The sequence below is a fragment of the Protopterus annectens genome, chromosome 5.part0 (genome assembly GCF_019279795.1).
Source record: "Protopterus annectens isolate FY-2018-M chromosome 5.part0, PAN1.0, whole genome shotgun sequence".
In the NCBI taxonomy this organism is placed as follows: domain Eukaryota; kingdom Metazoa; phylum Chordata; order Ceratodontiformes; family Protopteridae; genus Protopterus; species Protopterus annectens.
This window is the reverse complement of record NC_056735.1, coordinates 958,171,724-958,192,808: the sequence shown is the minus strand read 5'-3', so window position 1 is coordinate 958,192,808 and position 21,085 is coordinate 958,171,724. Positions and strand designations below refer to the sequence as shown.

At 39.0% G+C, this 21,085-nt stretch overlaps 1 protein-coding gene across 1 annotated transcript in view; it reads right to left on the bottom strand.

Moving 5' to 3' along the window:
• The window catches only part of HGFAC (HGF activator), a 1,210,481-nt gene that overhangs the window by 750,073 nt on the left and 439,323 nt on the right, over nucleotides 1-21,085 (bottom strand). Inside the window, exon 7 of the mRNA XM_044072728.1 lies at nucleotides 9,765-9,875. Coding sequence (XP_043928663.1) covers nucleotides 9,765-9,875 — 111 coding nt within the window. The remainder of the gene's footprint in view (nucleotides 1-9,764; nucleotides 9,876-21,085) is intronic.

Below are 21,085 nucleotides of genomic sequence, written 5' to 3'. Positions count from 1 at the left end.
TGTTTAAGCTTCTGGAATACCTGCTCACATGCTGGGGTCCACACTACCTTATCTGAACTGTTCTTCCTTGTCAGGTCTATGAGGGGAGCAGCTATGGTGCTATAACTGGGGATGGACTTTCTGTAGTACCCTGCTGTCCCTAAAAATGCCCTCACCTGCTTTTTAGTAACAGGTGCAAGACATGCCTGAATGGCTTCCACTTTGGCAGGTTCTGGCCTTTTCTTACCACTCCCCACTCTATGTCCTAAGTAGGAGACCTCTGCCATACCCACCTGACATTTGCTCAGCTTAATGGTCAGCCCTGCCCTCTGTAGTCTGCCCAGCACCTCCCTGACATGCTGAAGGTGCTCTGGCCAGGAGTGGCTGTAGATGGCAATATCATCTAGGTAAGCAAGGGCAAACCCTCCTGCTCCTGCTAGGATATGATCTACTAACCTCTGGAAAGTTGCTGAGACATTCTTCATCTCAAAGGACATCTTTATGAACTCATACAAGCCAAAAGGAGTCACAAAGGCTGACTTCTCTCTAGCATTGGGAGTCAAGGGCACCTGCCAATAACCCTTGGTAAGATCAATGGTTGTAAGATACTTAGCCCCACCCAGCTGCTCTAGGGCCTCATCTGTCCTAGGCATGGGGTAAGCATTTGATTCTGTGTGACTATTTCATTTCCTGTAGTCCACACAGAACCTGGTGCTGCCATCCTTCTTTGGCATCAGCACCACTGGGGAGGCCAAGGGACTGTTGGACTCTTGAATCACCCCTAGTTCCAACATCTCCTGTACCTCCTCCTTCAGAGTCTGTTTGACTCTCTCTCTCTCTCAGACACTCTATAAGGGACCTGCCTAATAGGCGTTTGGGGTCCTGTATCCACCTGGTGCTGCCCCAGGTGGGTGCACCCTAGTTTCCCAGTGAACATGTTCTCAAATTCCTGCAACACTGCTCAGAGTTCTTGAACCTGGGTAGGAGATAGCTGCTGGGACATTGCTACACCTTCCACTGAGGTATCAGCCCAAGCCTTACTGAGGAGATCAGTCCCCAGATCCTCCTCAGACTCTTCCTGCAATCCACTGCAAATGCTCAGCACAAAGGCCTCCCTATCATGGTAAGGTTTCATAATGTTAACATGGTACAATTTGTGCCCCTGCCTTCTGCTGAGCAGTTCCACCATGTAGTTAACATCACTTACCATTCTTACCACCTTGTAGGGTCCCTTCCAAGCTGCTTGCAGCTTGTTGTGTCTGACAGGAATGAGAACCATTACCTGCTGCCCCACAGCATACTCTCTAGCTGGAGCATTGGTGTCATACCACACCTTTTTCTTTTGTTGAGTTTCTGCCAGGTTCTCCTGGGCCAAGCCCATGAGTTTCCTGAGCCTTGTCATGAGGTTTAGGACATATGCCACAACAGACTCCTTGTGAGACTCACACTCACCTTCCCACTCATCTCAAATTAAATATAGAGGTCCCCTCATCCTACGCCCATACAGCAACTCAAAGGGTGAAAAAACTGTGGATTCCTGGGAAACCTCTTTGTAAGCAAATAACAGATGGGGCAAATATTTGTCCCACTCCCTCTTAAACTGATCTGCAAATGCCATAGCATGGACTTGATTGTAGAGTTTAACCTCTCAACAAGACCATTAGTCTGGGCATGGTAGGGGTTAGTCTTCATGTGCTTCACCCCACAGGATGTCCACAGACAAGCTAACAGGTCTGACATGAAATTGACACCTCTGTCAGTCAGTATTTCTTTTGGGTAACCAACCCTGCTGAAAATCTCTAACAAAGCATTTGCCACCTTCTCTGCCTCAGTGGAGGACAAAGCCACTGCCTCAGGGTATCGTGTAGCATAATCCACTACCACTAGGATATACTTTTTCCTGTGGAACTGGGGGTACTCAGATGACCCACAATATCCATAGCTACCCTCTGAAATGGCTCCTCAGTCACAGGCAAAGGCATCAAAGGAGCTCTCATCTTGTCTCCTGCCTTGCCTACCTTTTGGTACTGCTCACAGGTACTGCAGTACCCTGTTACGTCTCTGGAAATTCCATGCCCATAAAAGTTCTACATAATATGCTTCTTTGTACATTTTAAGCCCATATGATCTGCAAAGGGAATATCATGGGCTATGGCTAGAAGTGCCAGATGGTAGGCTCTAGGCACTACCAACTGGTGTACTCTCTCACCTTCTAGCCCTCCCTCAGGGGTCCACTCTCTGTATAGTAACCCTTTGTCCCAGTATACAGATTCCCCCTTTCCATGAGAATCAGGTGCCTCCCTAGCTACCTGCCTCAGGCCTTGCAATGTAGGGTCTGAGAGTTGAGCCTGTCTCAACTCTCTCCTTGTAACCCTTCCCAGCTCCCCTTCCACAGGAAGTCTGGCATTCTTTGATAGTGGTGCCTCACTGTCAGCCTGGGTACTACTATTCACCTCTACCTTTGCAGTCACTCTGTTCAAGGGAACATCAGTATCCACAGGCAGCTGTGGCTAACATTCAGTCTCACTGCTACAGAGTAGCTCCCTCCCTGAAGTAACCACCTCACCAGTCCTGACTGCAAGTATGCAGTCTGTCTGGGTCTCCCTCAGGCTACCAGACCCACATGCTTGTCTCCTAGCCTGACTGCGTGTAACTGCATAAGCATATGGTACTGCCTCATCCAAATCCTTCCCTATCAGGACATCTGCAGGATGGTAGTTCGGTACCCCTATTGTCTCAAGGCAACCTACTATTGGCATTTTGTCTTTCCCACTTACTGGCTCCCTCACTTTTTGCTCCCCACCTTGCCTCCTTGGACACCTGTATGCCGCATGGCCCCACTGGTTGCATTCAAAACATTTAAGCCTAGCTCCTGGATGTGTAACTGAACTAGTGGCTCCTCTTGCTACTGGCAGATTCTGTTGGGGCAGTCTGTGCTGCCCCCTGGGTTCCTTTAGACCAATGAGTAGTACTGGGGGTCCCTTTCCTGTGCAGAGCTGCCCTGTTTGCTAGGTATAGGTCTTCCTTCTTCCCCAACTCATCTAAAGTAGCAGATTGTCTATCAGCTAACCAGATTCTCATGTCCTCAGGCAAAGTTCTAAGGGCTTGTTCCCTCACCAAAAGGTCTGCCAGCCCTTCAAAAATCGTGACCTGAACTCCACTCACCCATCTATGGAAATAAGTGCCCAGTTCAGCAACATATTCACACACACTTTCATCTGCTTTGCATCTATGCTCACAAAACATTTTCCTATACATTTCAGGTGTTAGCTTAAACAATTCTAACAAGTGATTTTTAATAGCAGTATAATCAAAACATGCAACATCAGACATTTTTGACAAAACAGTTACAGCTTTACCATGGAGTAAGGGGGTCAGGAACTGTACCCAGAGCATTTGGTCAACACTATACTGTTTGGATACCCTCTCAAACATATGAATGAAACTATCAAAATTCTCCCCCTATTTAAACCGCGGAAGAAATTTACTGACCTTTTGGCTTCTGGAATCCAGTTACTCCCTTCCCCATTACCTCCATGACTCTGGTGAAGAGTCAGCATTTCCCTCTCATGGCTCTTCTGCCACTCCTTTTCTTTGGCTTCTATCTCCAAATGCCTGGCCTCCATCTCAAGTCTCTTTAGCTCCAGATGGATTTTTAACTCCTCTGCAAAAAGGTTGAGCTGTCCATTCTCCGAGGGTATTATATCTCCACTGCCAGTCTAATTGTCCTCTTGGTTGCTGTTTTCTGATGCAGCTGTAACCAAGGCTGCAATCAGGTCTGCCTTAGTCAGATTTCCATGCACCAGTCCCCTAGACTGGCACATCTCCGACAGCTGGCTCCTTGTCAGCTTTCCATACTCCTCTGCTGACATACTGCCTGCTCACCCTGACTAACTAAGCTAACAAAAGAAATAAAACAACTGTGATCTGAACTCTGAGTATTCACTGCATGGCTGATTTGGAGTACAAAACACCTTCAAAGCTCAGTATACACAAGCTACAGGAATTCACTCTACCCACACCACTACAAGCCAATTAGTATTTACCAACCAATTAATCTGTGGTGTGGATATCCCACCACTGCCAAACAATTAATATGTGATGCTCGTGCCCTGGCCCAGCAATCAAGGAGCCTCAATCCTCACCACTAACACCAGAGAGGGGAGTCTCATATAGGCGGAAAGGATAACAAATACACACAGTAAAGTGCAATTTCCCTTAAAAGCCCACAGAGATCACAGTCAGTCTGGGGCTGGTCGCTCCCATGCTCTCCAGGTCCCCAATAAGACTCCCCACTGGCACAGCTATAGGGTCCAAATCTCAGCCTAGTGGGTAAGGTAAAACCTCCAGCACCCGCTCTGTCCAACCAGTGCTTCATGTCCCTGCCCAAGTAGCTGACACACACACACACACACACACACACACACACACACACACACACACACACACACACACACACACACACACACACTTTGAGAAGAGTTTATACAACCACACAGACACTCCTGGGAAAGGCTGGCACAGGCTCTCCAGCTGTGCCCCTTTTTCCCAGACTATACAGTAGTACCAGCTGCTACCACCCACTAATATTTATCAGCTACTCAAAGGCCCTTAAAAAGGTGTCCAATTATTACTGTGCAATATTATTATCCAATTGGTAAGTGCATCTAAACAGTCAAGACTTATTAGAGTGACTGATTACAGGATTACTATATACATGCAATGTACTCTAGAGCTTAAATTATCTCTACACAAAACAGTCACAGTTGAAAGGTTTTAAAATATTTTAATAAATAATAAAAACACTAGACAATATTTTTTAATACACAGTGCTAGTCAAGAGTTCGGAGATCACAGAGAAATACTTAAAATAATTCAGTACAGTTCTGACATCACAGAAAAATACTTAGTCTAATCCTTCTAGTTTCTAGCTATTTCTAAGAGAAAACACAAGTCTAAGATGAACGTACATATAGAGCAAAGGCAGAGTGCTGATACATTGGATGGTCAAGACAAAAATGCTTAATGCTCTCCGATTCTCTCACTTTTTAAAATCACATTCCTGGTTCACATTACATCATTCTTCACACTTCCTTGGGTCCCCAGGCTAACAGAAACTACATTTACATTCTTCACCACTGGGCAGAAACCAGAGCAATAAAGGACATTTATGCATGCAAATTCTGGCCATTAACTCTGGCCTTAAAACAATAGCAAGAATTCCTTCATCTAGACTGTCCAGAGCCATGTTTACATCAAAGGGTCACAACATGCTTTACTTGGTCAGGAGAGTGCACTGTTGTTACATTTTTTTCCAGTCCCGCATGTAACACTATTTTTACCATTTAAGACAACAAGCCTGTGGTTTACATTAATATGTACAGATGACAGAATTATCTCCAAAATTCTATCTGGCTAGGCTGGCAGCCTTCACCTATCTTCACCCAATCTTCACACTACACTTCAAGGTATATACGTCTGTCTAGCAGTTGATGTGAGCAATTGCTGTTTATTTTATTTTACATTCACAATACAAAACGGCATCAAACACTTCACATATGTTTCCTATCTTAAAGCTATGAATGAGTTTACAAGAACATTTGTTCAAATGTTCAAGAAGTTTCCTAAAGCAGTAAGACCCAAACATAAACAATTATTTATTAAGGCTGGAGTAGCCTGGCAGTTACTGACAAAGATGCCTGACATATAAAAGAGTAAGACTATTGGCTATTAATGAGCTACTGCTTCCTATGATGTAGTTTGGTTTTTCTCAACCAACATTTTCCTATTGTGTGATTCTGAGCAAATGACTTTACAAGACAATGCTCGCAGGTCATCACTGAAAAGGGGCACTCGTGTCGATTGGGTTTACCTGGTTAACAAACATAAAAAAATTATAATACACATTTTATGCTGTAGGTGAAGACACCTAATGGGGCTAATAGGACCCCAGAGATACTATCATGAACACCTGAAGAGACCATCGAATGTAATGTGATATAACATAAGACTCAGTCATTGTCCATGCTGGTGTGAATGACCTGCCTGGACTACATGAAAAGAGACATAGAGGAGCTCTCTGGGCATGCTGACCTTGAGTAGCATCTTACCCTCACCAAGAATGATGCCACAGTATGAAGACAAGATTATCAATTTCAACAATTGGCTTAAGTATTGGTGTCATTCAAAGGAGATCCAATGCCTGTCAGCCTGGGATGACATGCTCGACACAACACGATGCTCTTCGCTAGGACGGCTGCAACTCCTCACTCCTGGGCTATTTGCATTGGGCTCTTGCTACCCCCCAGTGCCTTTTTTTTGGAAAGGCTCTCAAAGACAAACCCACCTCCATAGGTATCACAAGGGATAAGAAACTAGTCTAAACCTCAAGATGCCTTTTCGAAACTCTCTCTAGCATGGAGAACATCGATATCTCTGCAGTAACAGAAACCTGGTTCAAGGCTCTTGAGACCAGGTTATACCTCAAGATACCCACACCTCCAGGTTGGTGGCACAACCTGAAGCATCAGAGACTATCCATGTGCAACTAACAGTGGGTAAAACTGCCTTCCAGTTTATAGCCTGCTACAGACCACCCTCCCAAACCCAGGAACCCCACTCGGCCTTCTGAGAACACTGGAAAATATGAAGGTCTCTCCAAACACCATTATATTGGGTGACTTCACCATAGACTGGGAGCATTACAACACCCTAGCCAAAGGTTCCTAGAATTTATAAACTCAAATGCTATGGAACAACGACCTGATCATCACCAACATGGGGGCTCTATGCTCCAGACCAGAAGTGTATCCCTCACTGGTAAGATCAGACCATAAACTAATCTCACTGGATATTCACATCCCGACCCCACCCATGCCCAGAAAACCACAGTGAAAAACTCCGGTCCTCTGGATAATACGGCCAGACCACAAAATCCTTTATAAAATACACGAACCCACAGACATTGAACACAGCATCAATGGGACATGAACTCCAAGAAGAGCTAAACCCAAACCTAAAACTACTGTTCAATCTCAGCCTTACTACAGCAACAGTGGTCCCTCTCCACAAAGGTGGTGCCTCAACGGATCCTGGAAACTACATAAGTCTCACTAGCTTGGTCTGCAAAGCTATGGAAAGGATCATCATGGACCTTATAAATAAAGATATTGGAGACCTACAGACACTGGATCCTGGCAGATCCTGCCTCTTAAACCTGGTCAATTTCTTTGAAACAGTCACCAAGGCCATTGACAAGGGAAGGTGGTCCACACAGCCTACCTGGACCTCGCCAAAAGCCCGCCCAATACCCCCACTCGGACATTATAGATAAGCTCACCAGCTTAAATATAAACCCCTATGTCACTAGATGGGTTGAAAACTGGCTCAAGGACAGAACCCACATGGTTAGAATAGCTGGAGCCATGTCATACTCCAAACCAGTTACAAGTGGCGTCCCACAAGGCTCAGTCTTGGGACCTCTCTTGTTCGGTATATATCAGACCGACATGGAAGGACTGTGGCTGACCAAGTTCGCAGATGACTGCAAACTGGGCACCATAATAGACACTCCAGCTGACACAAGCATCCTCCAAAAGGGCCTCATAGAAACAGACAACTGGTGCCAGAGCCATGGCCTCAAGCTAAACGCCAAAAGTGTATAGTCATCAAATTACCACATAGGTGGTAATCCATTGGGACCTGGGGACCCAAGTTGATAGCAATCTCTCATTTGACAACCATTGGCCAAAGTGGTTAGAAAAACATTTTATATAGCCCACCTAATCATGAAGGGATTCACATCTAGATCATACCAGACACCTGCAGCAACTGGAAAGACCCCAAAGTACCTCACCAAGAGGATCAAGGCTCAAACTCAAACAGATGTGCTATGCGTTAAAAAGACTCCAGCTCTCCTCTCAGTGGCATAGAAAATCCAATCCCATTGAGCTACTGGCAGCGGGACTTAAACCTCAGCACTGAAATAAATAGGACATGCTGGAAAATCCCAGTCCAGGTTAGGCAGAGTCCTCATTGACTCTCTTCAAGAGGAATCTTGATGAGTGGATCCTAGGGCAGATAGCCTAGTATGAACCTATGAACCTATGAACCTATAAACAATGTTAACATTTTCTGAAGCTGATTAAGCCGTGGGGGGGGGGGGTTGTATTCAGAACTAATGTCATCAAAGTTTTACTACACACACACACACACACACACACACACACACACACACACACACACACACACACATATATATATATATATATATCTATATATATATATATATATATATATATATATATATATATATATATATATATACACACACACACACACACACACATATATATATATATATATATATATATATATATATAGACACACACATAATATATACATCCGCACTGGTATAGGAATGTTTGTGTGAAATTTTTCTGCAGCTAAATGTTAAGATTTAATATGTTATATAACTGCCTCCTTGGTGATGTATTTAATCTGAGGGAAGGTAGGGAACCTATGAACTACTGGGCATGTGCATAACTTGAAAAGCAAGCAAATGGTAGCAATGGCTATCCCTCTGGCTTGATGTAGTGATTTTTGTACAGTTTATAAAGTAATAATTGCTTCACTAATCCCCAGTTTCAGGAATCTGTGCTGCTGCTGGTCACTCAGGAGATTAGTTATGAACGAATCCTACCTATCCTTGAAGAATTTCTCTATAGCTGTCAATCTCACATTCAGCATTTCCCAGGCACATCCTGGTAACATCATTCTTTTTTCATATGCATAATATTAGTTCTCAACCTTCTCGAATGTTAATGTTAAAACACACACACACACACACACATATATAACTATATCTATCTATCTGTGTGTATATGTATATATATATATATATATATATATATATATATATATATATATATATATCTTAGATGGACAAATGAAGTTATTTGGAAGTCTGGCACTTTCCAGAGAGGATTAAGCCTATGAGCAGGAGCAGTTAATGAGCTATTTATTGTAGTCTATGGTTTGATTCTCTTAGCCTCCATTTGCCTACTTGTGTGACTTTGGGCAACTCACTTAACCAGGAAGTGCTCTTGAGAAATTGGACTAACCTCCATAATGGTCTCCTGCACCACATGGCTAATAACTACATATGAACATAAAAAACGAGTGACTCTAAAAAGCCCTTTCACTGAGAAATAGTATCTTGCCGGCTTATTCAGAATCTTGTATGGAGGGAAGGAGTGGGGGTACCATCTTCTTCATATGTCTTACTTACCTGAAGCCCTATTGAGTACCTTTTTCACCTATATTATATTCAGTAGCTCAGACTTTATGTTGTCTGAGACACACACCTGCACTTTTGACATTGATTATATTACTAAAGCTGCTATCAAACCGTGTGTGTCTGTGTTGCTGAAAAGATTGTATTATTTGAAATGAAGGATCTACGCAAATAATTCTATTAAATTAAAATCTGGTTTTCAATTGAATAATGAGCTATTTAGTTCACTCTCTATAGGCACATAGTTAGACAGACCTTTATAATTTGTCTATAATTTATTTAAAACTATAGCATTTTTAAATATTGTTTGTGTCATCATCACCATTTTCTGTCTTTGCCTTTTGCACTGTAAGATATAAAAGAGTTGTGAGTGAAAATGTTGACTGTAGCTTTAGGTATATACATCATTATGGAGTTCTGTTATACATTCGATCCCAAATAATTAAAGAAGCAACAAATATAACACACAAATAAAACATGGCAGACTTACTTATATTGCAGTGGTGGCCTGCATAATTTCCCCTACAACTGCATACCTTCTCCTTTGTGGAATAAATCTGTCTACAAGTACCATTATTGGAACAAACATTTTCAAGGCAGCCTGAATTAGTGAAAAACAAGAAAAAGAATTATGTTACTTATATACAAATCACAGAACTATCATTAATTTCCAGTTTATTGTTTTATTTATTTTTACTTTTGATAAACAGATTGTCCATCAGTATTAGTTTATTTTCAGTGGAAAGTAGAAGCAAAATTCCACACAATAATACAAATATATGAAGGAAATTGTATAGTACTACCATTCCCATAAATGTAGTGACAAGATAAAAGTAGTAGCAAACATGATTATATAAGAGGAAAATACACTTTTTTGGCTCTGCAGCAATTTAACTGAATAGAGATAAGCATTAGCTGATACTCACATTACAACAGGACAGTGCATAACATTTTATAAACCAAGAAACACAGTGACTTTAAATTGATGCAATACAAAAAGGTGGCGGTTAGCAGAAAGTATAACAAGCTGATTGTAATGCAGTCATATTATAACGATACAATGATATCAAAAAATCAGTTCTCTAGGTTGAAAGAGAATATAAGGATACAGGGGGCCTCATAAAAAGGTGAAGCCTATTCTGTCATGATATAAGGGATGCCTAAGGCTCTTGACACTATCCCCCATGCTGATATTATTGAAAAATTAGACACACTTAATGTAGACCCCTACATTGTCCACTGGATTGCAAATTGGCTATCCAACAGATTCCCATGTTTTGGAGTTTGCCAGTAATCTCATTAAACACAAACATATAACTAGCAGGGTAGTACAGGGTCAGTTAAGGGCCTTCTCCTGTTTGGTATTTCTTTAGCAGTCATCCAAGAAAATATCTCAGAAGTCTAGTTGACCAAGTTTGCTAATGACTGCTAGCTGGCATTATTATCCCCTCATGCACTGATGCTAAACTGGTCCAACAAGGGCTGAAACATGCACATATCTCTTGTAAACAGTCTCCAGCTAAAAGCTAAAAGGTACAGCATAGCAGTGTTCAGCAAAAAAGCCATTTATATCTCTTATGTTATAAGTGGTACTCCTCTTCAGACAGACATTTTCATAAGAGACTTAGGTAGTTATTTGGATAGCTCTCTCACAATCGGACATCATTTTTCCACCATTGCCTGTTAATTAGTCTATCTGGCCCAGTTAATTCCAAAGGGAATACCTTCAATATCCAAAGAAGTCATCTTACCACTGTATTCTTCTTCTATCAGACCCATCAATAAATGTAATGCCCACTTTGGTATCTACAAATCCGAACATGCCTCAACTCAACTAGAAAGACTCCAGCAACTTTTAACCAAGAAAATTAAATGCCTTAAATCCTTCAACTATTCTGATAGATTTGCACACATGTCTTTATTCCCAGTAGCCTACTGTATACTCCAGGGTGACCTGTATCTTGCTTTTCAAGCCATGAAATAACTAATGCTGTTTGACATCCTGGTTCTTTACAAAATCAGTAGCTCCACATGCAAGCATACTATACCAACAAATAAATAAGACTTGGTAGATGGATAAATTCTTAACTCAATGTATTCCCAGCCTATGGAATAAGTTACCACTACAGGTCATGGAAAGTCCTACTATGCCTGTCTTTAAGGCTTGACTTGACAATTAGATGGTTAGACACCAGTTTACACTAGGGTTATCATGCTTCATAAGTATTCACTAGGCTATTGATCAGGGAAGATTCTTAGATGCCTAGCCATACAGTCCCATGTAATGTTTAGCCCTTATATTTTAAGTATAAATAACCTAGAAATGAGCAGAGTATTTACGTGTTGTCCCCATTCATGACAGACAATAGTGCTAAGCCAGGGGAATTTTGCAGTTACCCATCCATTCATCCAGATAATGTCTGAATAGTGAAAGAAAAGTGTTGGGTTGGTGTAATGGTTAAGGCGTTTACCTGACAGGCAAAAGGTACAGTGTCTGACAGGCCTTCTTTCAGACTGGCCAGTAAGCATCCTAGTATGTTATCTGGCCCCATACAAGCAGTCTTCTAGGCTTTGGGTAGTTCCTTGAGGACTTGTTCATGGGAAATTTGAGTGGGTGCAGATGCAGCTTTGAAATCCAGGAATTTAGGAGGGGTGGGTAAAGTTAAATTTATCTGCTAGTACATCTGAGATATCCTCTGGGTCTGAGTATGTGATATCACTTACAATTAGCTCTGCACAATGCTGGGCATTGTTTCTAAGGTTTCTAACATGCTTAAAGAAGGCTTTGTGGTTGTCCTTTGCCTGGGTGGCAGTTTTTATCTCACATTTGGCTTTGGTTGATTTAATGAGGGTCCAGAGTTTCCTGTTAAGTTTAGCAAGAGCTTTATTTCGCATCTTGACAAATACATTTATTTTTTATGTGCTATTATTTTTTTTTTATTATTATAGAGACTGTTTATATTTGGGTTCCACCACTGGAGTTTATTTTTCAGTTTGGCATTGTATTTACTTCAGAGGAGGACAGACATATATTCACATATGCATAAAATTTGGCAGTAAAAGATTCCGCATAAGCTGAGATCAACTAGTTGAGAGGGGATGTTGAATTTAGCTATGTCGTCAAGCAGTTATATTAGATTAGCCTTGGCATAATCTCTTAATACTACAGTATAAAAGTATACTTCTGGCTTCAGTCTTAAGATGAATATGACTGATTTGTGGGTATGCATGTTAGAAGAGGTATACATTTCCCAATTAATGGTGTTTGGCTTAATACATAGGTACTCCATATTAGCTAGACATGAGTTACGGGCTGAGAGCGACATGGGGGAAATCCTATAGTTAGCCACGATTTGATAAGTGGTCTCATTTATGGTAAGTTCCATGTGGAGGAGTCCTACATAGTTATCTGTCTAACTAGACTGGAGGTTAAATCACACCACCTTTAGTGCCTTCATCTAGTGTGGTAAGCCTAAATATGTGGCAGGTATTGAAACCCTGAATTGATGAGGTTCTTACAATGATCTCCAACCAGTTCTCCATGACAATGCATATGTCAGTATTTTTAACAGTAAGGAATGCTTCTAGGGAGTGGAGTTTTCTGTTAAGGTTCTAGCATTAAGCAACAATACCTTTATGTTGTCTGGATACTGTTTTGTTAAGTGTGAAGCCTTTAAGGACTGACATTGTGTAAAAAAGGCACTATAGGGGGTAGAGGTTTTTGCCAGCATAGGAAAGCCTTGGGGGATAGGCACAGGCTGTCCTTGGCAAAGCAGTTAGGACTCTCTGTCAACTCTTCCCAGGCTGATATATATCGGACCTTTTTGAATGACACCAGAAGCTAAGCTAAGACAATTGTTGAAGTCAATAATCTTTTGTTCATATTAATGAATCATTCCTGGTGATGGTAAAATGCTGCTCAAGGTTAGGTATATACTTGCCACAGGCACATATTTAAAGACCTTCATCGTCTCTTTCTTCATATGGTCCAGGGAAATATGTCTGAAGTCATTTACACTCACATGTACTATGATTGTGTGATATGTGTATTTGTGGTACAAGGACTTGAGTGCAGGCTTGGTGTGCTGATTTTGGAGATAAACAATATTAAGTGTTTGTAAAGGGTGGCGAGAACTTTTAATTGTGTCTATTTCAAGGTGTATATCACATCTTATGGTCCCTATCATCACTTGCCTACTATTTATACATTCATATGCTCCTATAGAAGATAAGTTAGGAAAATGAATGTAGAGGCACAGGATTACTGAATGTGTTTATATCAATAAATGGAAGAAACTGAGAAAGAAGGTAGTAATAAAATGCAGAGACAGAAACATTGCACTGATAACAGATGAGTATGGAAAAAAGGAAGGCAAGATGAATGAAGGTAATTAAAAATGAGTGGCATGATGTACAAGGCTGTTGCATTGTAGGACATATTTGATACATTGAGGAGAACAGTGGCATGCAGCAATCATAGTGATTACTCATAGTATAGACGTAACTCTTTTTAACTTTGTAACATGTTAAGACAAGCATAGCAAAGTAGTTCTAGACTGTTATTCTTCTAACGTTAACTGGTAGCATGTTCTACAGTTTAGGTATGCAGAGTTCATAGAAGTTCTTTTCAAACTTATTGTTAGTTCAGAAATGTAGAAAGTGAATAAGGATTATATCAAGATTTTCTCTGACAAGTTTTTTATCTCCTCTAGGCTGTAGTCTTCATTAGATGCATGAGTCCATGAATAGTGAGGACTGTCTTTGTACAATTGTAATGTCCTAATAATGTTAATTTTCTACACATTAATCTGATTAACTGTCAAAATAGGCACTTATTGTTTTATCTTCATTAGTTTTGTATCCCAACAAGACTTGAAACTGTCTCAATATGTTCCAAAACACTGTAATGTCCCTTTCTGGTTTTATCAAGTATAAAATAATATCATCAGCAAATAAAGACAACTTTTCTTGGCTAACATACCCGTTATATCCTTGAATTTCTGAATCCCTTATTTTCTTTGCTAATGGCTCTAAATATATTGCAAATAACAAAGAGGAAAGAATACATTCCTGCCTGGTTCCTGTGCTCAAACAGTACATATGAGAGAGGCATACCCAATTTAATTTTCACCTCTGATCCTTCATATATCCTCCTAATCAACCTTATAATTTTATCAGGGAATGTAAATGCTTCCATTGCCCTACTAATAAAAATCCAGCTTACTCTGTCAAATGCTTTCTCTGCATCAAGACCCACCAACAACAGTGGTATTTTCTTACAATCCAGTTCTCTCTGGATCATCATTGTTCTATTAATGTTGTCAAATGTTTGCCTCCCCTCCCCAAAACCACATTGCTCCAGAGCTATCAATTTTGGCATCACTTTTGCCATTCTTTTAGCCATCATAGACATAAACGCTTTATAATCATGGTTTAGAATCAAAATGGGCCTGTATGAAGCTGGCTGTGATGGGGTCTTTACCATCTTTAGGTATTACAGCCACCATAGCTTTCTTCCAGGATGTTAGGGCTTCTTCTCTTCTTTTTAAAATACTTTCTTCTCTTCTTGCTTCCAAATTCCACAGTAATAATATCTATTCCTGGGGACTTTCCTCCAAACTGGTTATACATCACCATTTTATCTCATCTACTCCTATCCTAACTGTTTGTAATTGAGGCTCATCTACCTCTAACCTTGATATATTTAATTCTTCTGCAAACATTTGCATTTGTACTTTTTTTTATTTCCACATTTCTCTGCTTTATATAGATTTTCATAAAAATTGTGAACTATTTCTAATACCTTTATTAATGTTGTCAAATGTTTGCCTCCCCTCCCCAAAACTACATTGATCCATATCTATCAATTTTGGCATCACCTTTGCCATTCCTTAAGCCTTCATAGACATAAACACTTTATAATCATGGTTTAGAATCAAAATGGGCCTGTATGAAGCTGGATCTGATGGGTCTTTACCATCTTTAGGTCTTACAACCACCGCCACTTTCTTCCAGGATGTTGGGACTTCTCCGCCTTTTAAAATACTGTTAAACAAAACCCTCCAGATCTTTATCACTTTCTTCCCTTCTTACTTCCAACCTTCCACAGGAATACATCTATTCCTGAGGACTTTCCTCAAGACTAGTTATACATCACCATTTTTATCTCATCTTCTCCTGTCCTAACTGTTTGTAGTTGACCCTCATCTACCTTTAACCTTGGCATGTTTAATTCTTCCGCAAACATTTCCATTTGTACTTTTTCTTGATTTCCATATTTCTCTGCTTTATACAGATTTTTATAACATTTGTGAAATATTTCTAATACCTTTACAGGATCTCTGGCTATTTTCCTTGTTATAGGCTCCTTAAGCTTGGTGACAGCTCTTTCTACTTTCTGTTGCCTGAGCCATTGTGCTAAAACTTTTTGAGCACTGGAGTCATTATCAGACACAGTTGCTTAACAGCAGTCTTTCTAAACTCATGCATATTATCGAGGTAATCCCTTATTTCCTCTTTAACTCTCTGCAATTGTGCCTCTTCTTGTTCTATGAAATTCCCCCATTCTACAATACTTTAACCTTTGTCAGCCCCTAAATAATTCTTATTACTTCTTAACCATATATGTTTTTATTTTATTTCCACTCTATTTTTAAACCCTACTTTCATTTTATCCCACCCCCTAGCTATATTTTCTGTAGAAATTTCTATCTTCTCTAATGATTTCCGAATAATTTCCACTGCCCATTCCTTACATTTCTCTCTTTTTAACAGATAATAGAGAAACACCAGTGTCTCATTTTTATTTCATTACACTGCATTTTTATTTTAGTAATCAGTGGTGTGTGATCTGAAATAGTTATTGGATGCAAATCAAAACTTTCAATTTAATGCACATGTTCATGTGAAATATAATTTCTGTCTAGCCTAGCCCAGATTTTGTACCTTGGGGAATAATATATAAATTCACTCTGAACTCTGACTACTGAATTCATATCTACCACAGCATCTAGTTTCTTAAATTTCTTCAAAAATCTACCCATTTTATTATATTTACCCTTCTAGACCCCCTAGATACATCCTCACTGTTGCAAATCAAATTTCAGTCCTCACCTACAAGTAATATTCCTTGCTGAAAACTGATTATTTCTCCTAGAAGTTTCTTAAGCTCCATTGTAGCAGTTTTAGGTGGAATATACAGCATAATCCTCCTCTCTTACCAGTAGCACCTTAGTACTACAAATCTATACTTCCTTTTTTCTTTGTCCCAGATAGTACACTGAATTACCATCCTGAAATTCTTTCTTTATCAAATTCATATGCTCATTCCTTTCCAAATATGTCTCCTGTAGCATAACTATTTGCATTCTGCATGTTTAATACAGTTCACTACTCTTTCTTTGTTGTATATATGTGTGAGGAAATTCACATTTAAAGATAATATGGAAAGTGTCATATGACAAGAAGTTATTATGTACACCTGTAATGTATAACAGTTTTTTTTTTACTTTCTAGTTTCAGCTTTTGTATTAAATGCTTACACTAATGTTTGGCAGGTTGATCTTTTATACAGTTGTTTCTTGACTTATCCATTTGAACCAATGTTACATCTTACAAATCTTTTTGCTTTAATGAAAACCCTCAAACAACAAAAACATGTACTTCCAGAACACACCAAAACCTATTAAAAGGGACCCACACCCAAAATGAAAAAATATATATATATGTTTTTTAGCAAATCTTGAACTTTTCTGCATTACTAAGTCTCTGTATCAAAGTAAATAGTTACTAATATTTTCTACTTTTATACTCCAAAAATGTCTTTACCTTCCTGATGTCATATTACAGGGACAGAAAGAAATTCCTATGATGACGGGTGATTCACTATGGTTTTCTCTCATGTCAACATTGCTGAGGCTGCCTACTTTTCACTGTCAGCATCAGTCTGCATTTTTAAATACTTTGCTTCCTTTGATTTTCATTAGATGTCATCACTATTACAGCATTTTAAGGAATGTTTGAATGAGAGGCTTAAAAATGTACCTGAGTTAATTGTTCTTTCCAAAGTAACAGCTCTAGTTCAGTGTCCAAGTGTGAAAAATCTGACCCTGTGATTAATAGGCATTACTTGGGCTGAGACAGTTTGTGCTGCATTCACAGTTTTACATACTGTAGCTAGAATTAAAGCCTTTGATGTTAATCTTTTTTCCCCCAAATTACTGACTTGTCTCAACAAAACAATGTACACAATGCAAAAATGCTGTAACAAAACACCAGAAGAAACATGCACTTTTACAGAAATTACAGTGTAGAAAATATGCAAAGTCAAATACTGACAGAAAATAAGATGACTTAGATGAATGTGTTTGCTTTTTTCTTTGGGACACTGAGTTTTATTAAATGGAAAGACATTTGCATCTGAAAACTAAGCTTGAAAGCCCTGCCTTTGTTCAGACTCCAGGTTACACTACTTATCTGAGTCATGATAAAATAATTTTAAATAAATAAATAAATGATGCTGGCAATCTGTAACTGATAAGGCACATTTAAATGTCATTGTTTATGAGGTATTGATTTATTGATGGCTCTGTATTTGGGATAAGTGACCTAAATTATTCTGCCACTCTTAGCAGCCTTTGTGATTTAGCAGATGAGGCAAATGCAGGAAAGAAAGGCAAACATAATTATTAAATGGTGTTTTTTTTCTGAATGTGAAATATTTAGTGTTGGATTACAGGGAAGGAAATCACTTTTTTGGAAAGAAAACTTGACTTCTGTGTTAAGTTGTTCTTTAACTTAATACAAACACACACAACTATGTACATCTTCAAGTAATGAAGATTAACCCTCCAAATGGGAACAATTGTTCCAGATTAACTGCTACACTGACAGGCTTGAATTAACCTGTAATAAAGGTTATCCAGGCTTGGACACATGGTACAGCCTGTGCTTCTACTTCCACTAAGTGCTGTCTTTGTCTTATCTTTGCTTCTCTCCCAGGTGAAGAAAGCAGCTTAAATGCATTCAGAAAACATTATCTCCTAGCCATTGAAAGAAAGAAGTATTCTGTTTTTATTGCCCCCTTATCAGATTTTCTCCATAGAAACATGAGAAACAGACACACAGTTGCATTCCGCTGTACATGCTGCAATGTAAACACTGAAGTGCAAGAGGGAAACACTATTCAGTATTCATGATATTCAGTGAACTTTTATTTATTTGCTTCCCCTTAAAACTTGTTATTAAATCAAGACAAGGGTCTTAATCCAGTCATTCCCCTATGCAAAAATAAAAAAAGCATATCCGATTTTCTTATATCATGCTCTTTTGTCCAGGCTTTCTTTTCTTTTTACATTGCAGTACATACATTTCTTAATACTTAACAAGAAGAAAAGAAAAAACAGGGATGCCTATTTGCTTTAGTATCCCTATTACACACAAAAATAACTAAAAAGCTTCACTCTGTAGCATGCATTATATGTCATGTTTTATAAAAATACTGTTAAGAACTAAATTTTGTTTTATTTACAGTTAACTCTTTCCTTCCTCTTCTCCCCTCCTAAATGTTCTTCCAAATATTAGTGACATGAAGTAGGGTATATGCTTTGAAGTCCCCTACAAGTTTAATAAAGTCAAAAAGTCCAATGTTTCCAGGTTTTCATGTTCTGTCATACTTCACAAATGTAAGCAATGCTTTGAAATCCAATATTTGTTCAGCAATTTCCAAATTGCTGGTTTTCTTCCTCTTGTTCTCCGTCTCCCAAATCCAGTTGCTGGCTCATTTCCAACATATTCTTCATTCTTCTAGTCAACTCCTGTGCTTTTTTCTGTCTCTCAAGCATTTTCTTTTTAAACCATGGAAAAGGTTTCACTGGCATAGTCTCCCTATAGACTTTATTATCAGAATAATAAGAAGCAGAACCAACTTCTGTTTAATAGCTTACTTTTTGTTTGACAAACTTTTGTATTTCCTCCTTAGCATGTTCTGCACCAAAGAATGATTTTGACCCTCCAGGAAAAATATTCTGAAAATATCTGTATACAGCAGCTTGAATCTCACACCTGTTTCTCAGCCTTCCCTGATTAATGGAATAAATCCATTCCTCTTCTACCTAGTGAACAGTGAGTAATCATTTTCCACAAAGACTCTACTTTCTCCCACTTTTAGTACTTTGTCCTTCTACCACAGTTTTATCACAAATCAACTTTTTTTGGATCACATCTTTACTATTAAAGGTATGGGTTGGTTTCTCATGGGCAGGTCTGAAGTATACACATGATGTTCTCTTTCAATTAAACAACTCTGGCTGTGGAATAACATTCCAATTGCTTATTTGTGCTTTCATAAAATTAATACAGTGTGTTCATTCAGTTTCTCTGGCACAGCAGAAAATCTCAGGTTTTCCCTATGTGCTCTGTCCTCTAATTCTGCTATTTTTTGAAACATCTCTTCTTAAGCAGTCTCATATTCAGATGGCCTTCTCTTCATTTTGACCTCTGTTTTTGCAGTTTTATCAGTTAATCTGAATATCTATTTAACACTTCTTCCATTTTTTCAACCTTTTGTTATTATTTGTTGGTGTATTCCTTCAGTGTTTCATTTATTTCAATGTTCTCTAAGCACAATTGACTTATTTGTTCCGCTAGATTACTGGAAGTCACGTCTTGCACCAGGGCTAAAGCTTGAACTGCTTTTTCTGAATAGCTGCAGGATTCTTCCCAGCCAATGTTTTCTCACCTTTTGTGATTGATTTTCTTTCAGGTTTTCTGAATTTCTCTTTTGCTGGCATCTAACCAGTTCACTGAAATTTACCCAAAAAGATACATTCACAGGGTCTCTTTTCCGAGTTTCTTTTTTCACACTGGGAGACATGAAATTAAGCTATTACTTAGTGTGCAGCCATCTTGGAAGTCCCCACATAAACTGCTATCTTCAGCTGCCATTATTAGCCTTTCATCTAATATTTTAAATTCATCCGTCTTTAAGCACTCATGCATCAAATCTTGATCAACATGTGGTTGTTCTAGGAGTTCTCAATATTTGCCACTATTATTGTGGGCTTTCCTTTCCTTTCCTTCTGGTCCTATTATTTATATATTTTCCTTTGTTTTTGGGTACTTCTTGTTGTCACCTGACTTTCATGTACATTTGGTTTGATTTCTATTCCTAGTCCTTTCTGAAATGCTTCTGCTAATCTGAGCAAAGATGTCATCTTAGATTTCTTTTCATCCTGGATCAGAACTTTCACTATGTTTGGATCAGATTTAATGATGTCAACCAAGATGTATGCAGCCCCATGAGTATGGACCTATAGATATAGTCAGTTTCAAGGAGGATTATAACTCCTTCAGACCAAGGACTATGCAATCTTGCCATATACTTGTTTTTATATTTCATTTGATAAGCATGATGCATTTTTCTTGCTTTCTTGTCCAACTGATACAATGCTTTTTAGGGCCAATCAGTTACACCAAATCTGTAGGTTAGATCAGGAAGAGCAAGTTGATTTATAGCTTGAACTTTATGCCTAGACGTCAAGGCAGTTTTCAGTTTTAGCTTCCATCTCCTAAGGTATTATTTATTAAGCTTTGCTCTTATTTGCTCATGTTTTATTGCTGATAATTTATCTATTCCCCAATATTTATACGCATCCTATTCAAGCTTCTTTTATATCACATTTCTGCCCAGTTTGATTTTTTCTTGGTGCTTCAGCATTACTGCTCTAAATGTTGCTTTTGCACATTTATCAATAATTTCATATACTCTGAGAATGTTTTAACAATTTAAAGTACCACTTTCAGTTGTTTGTT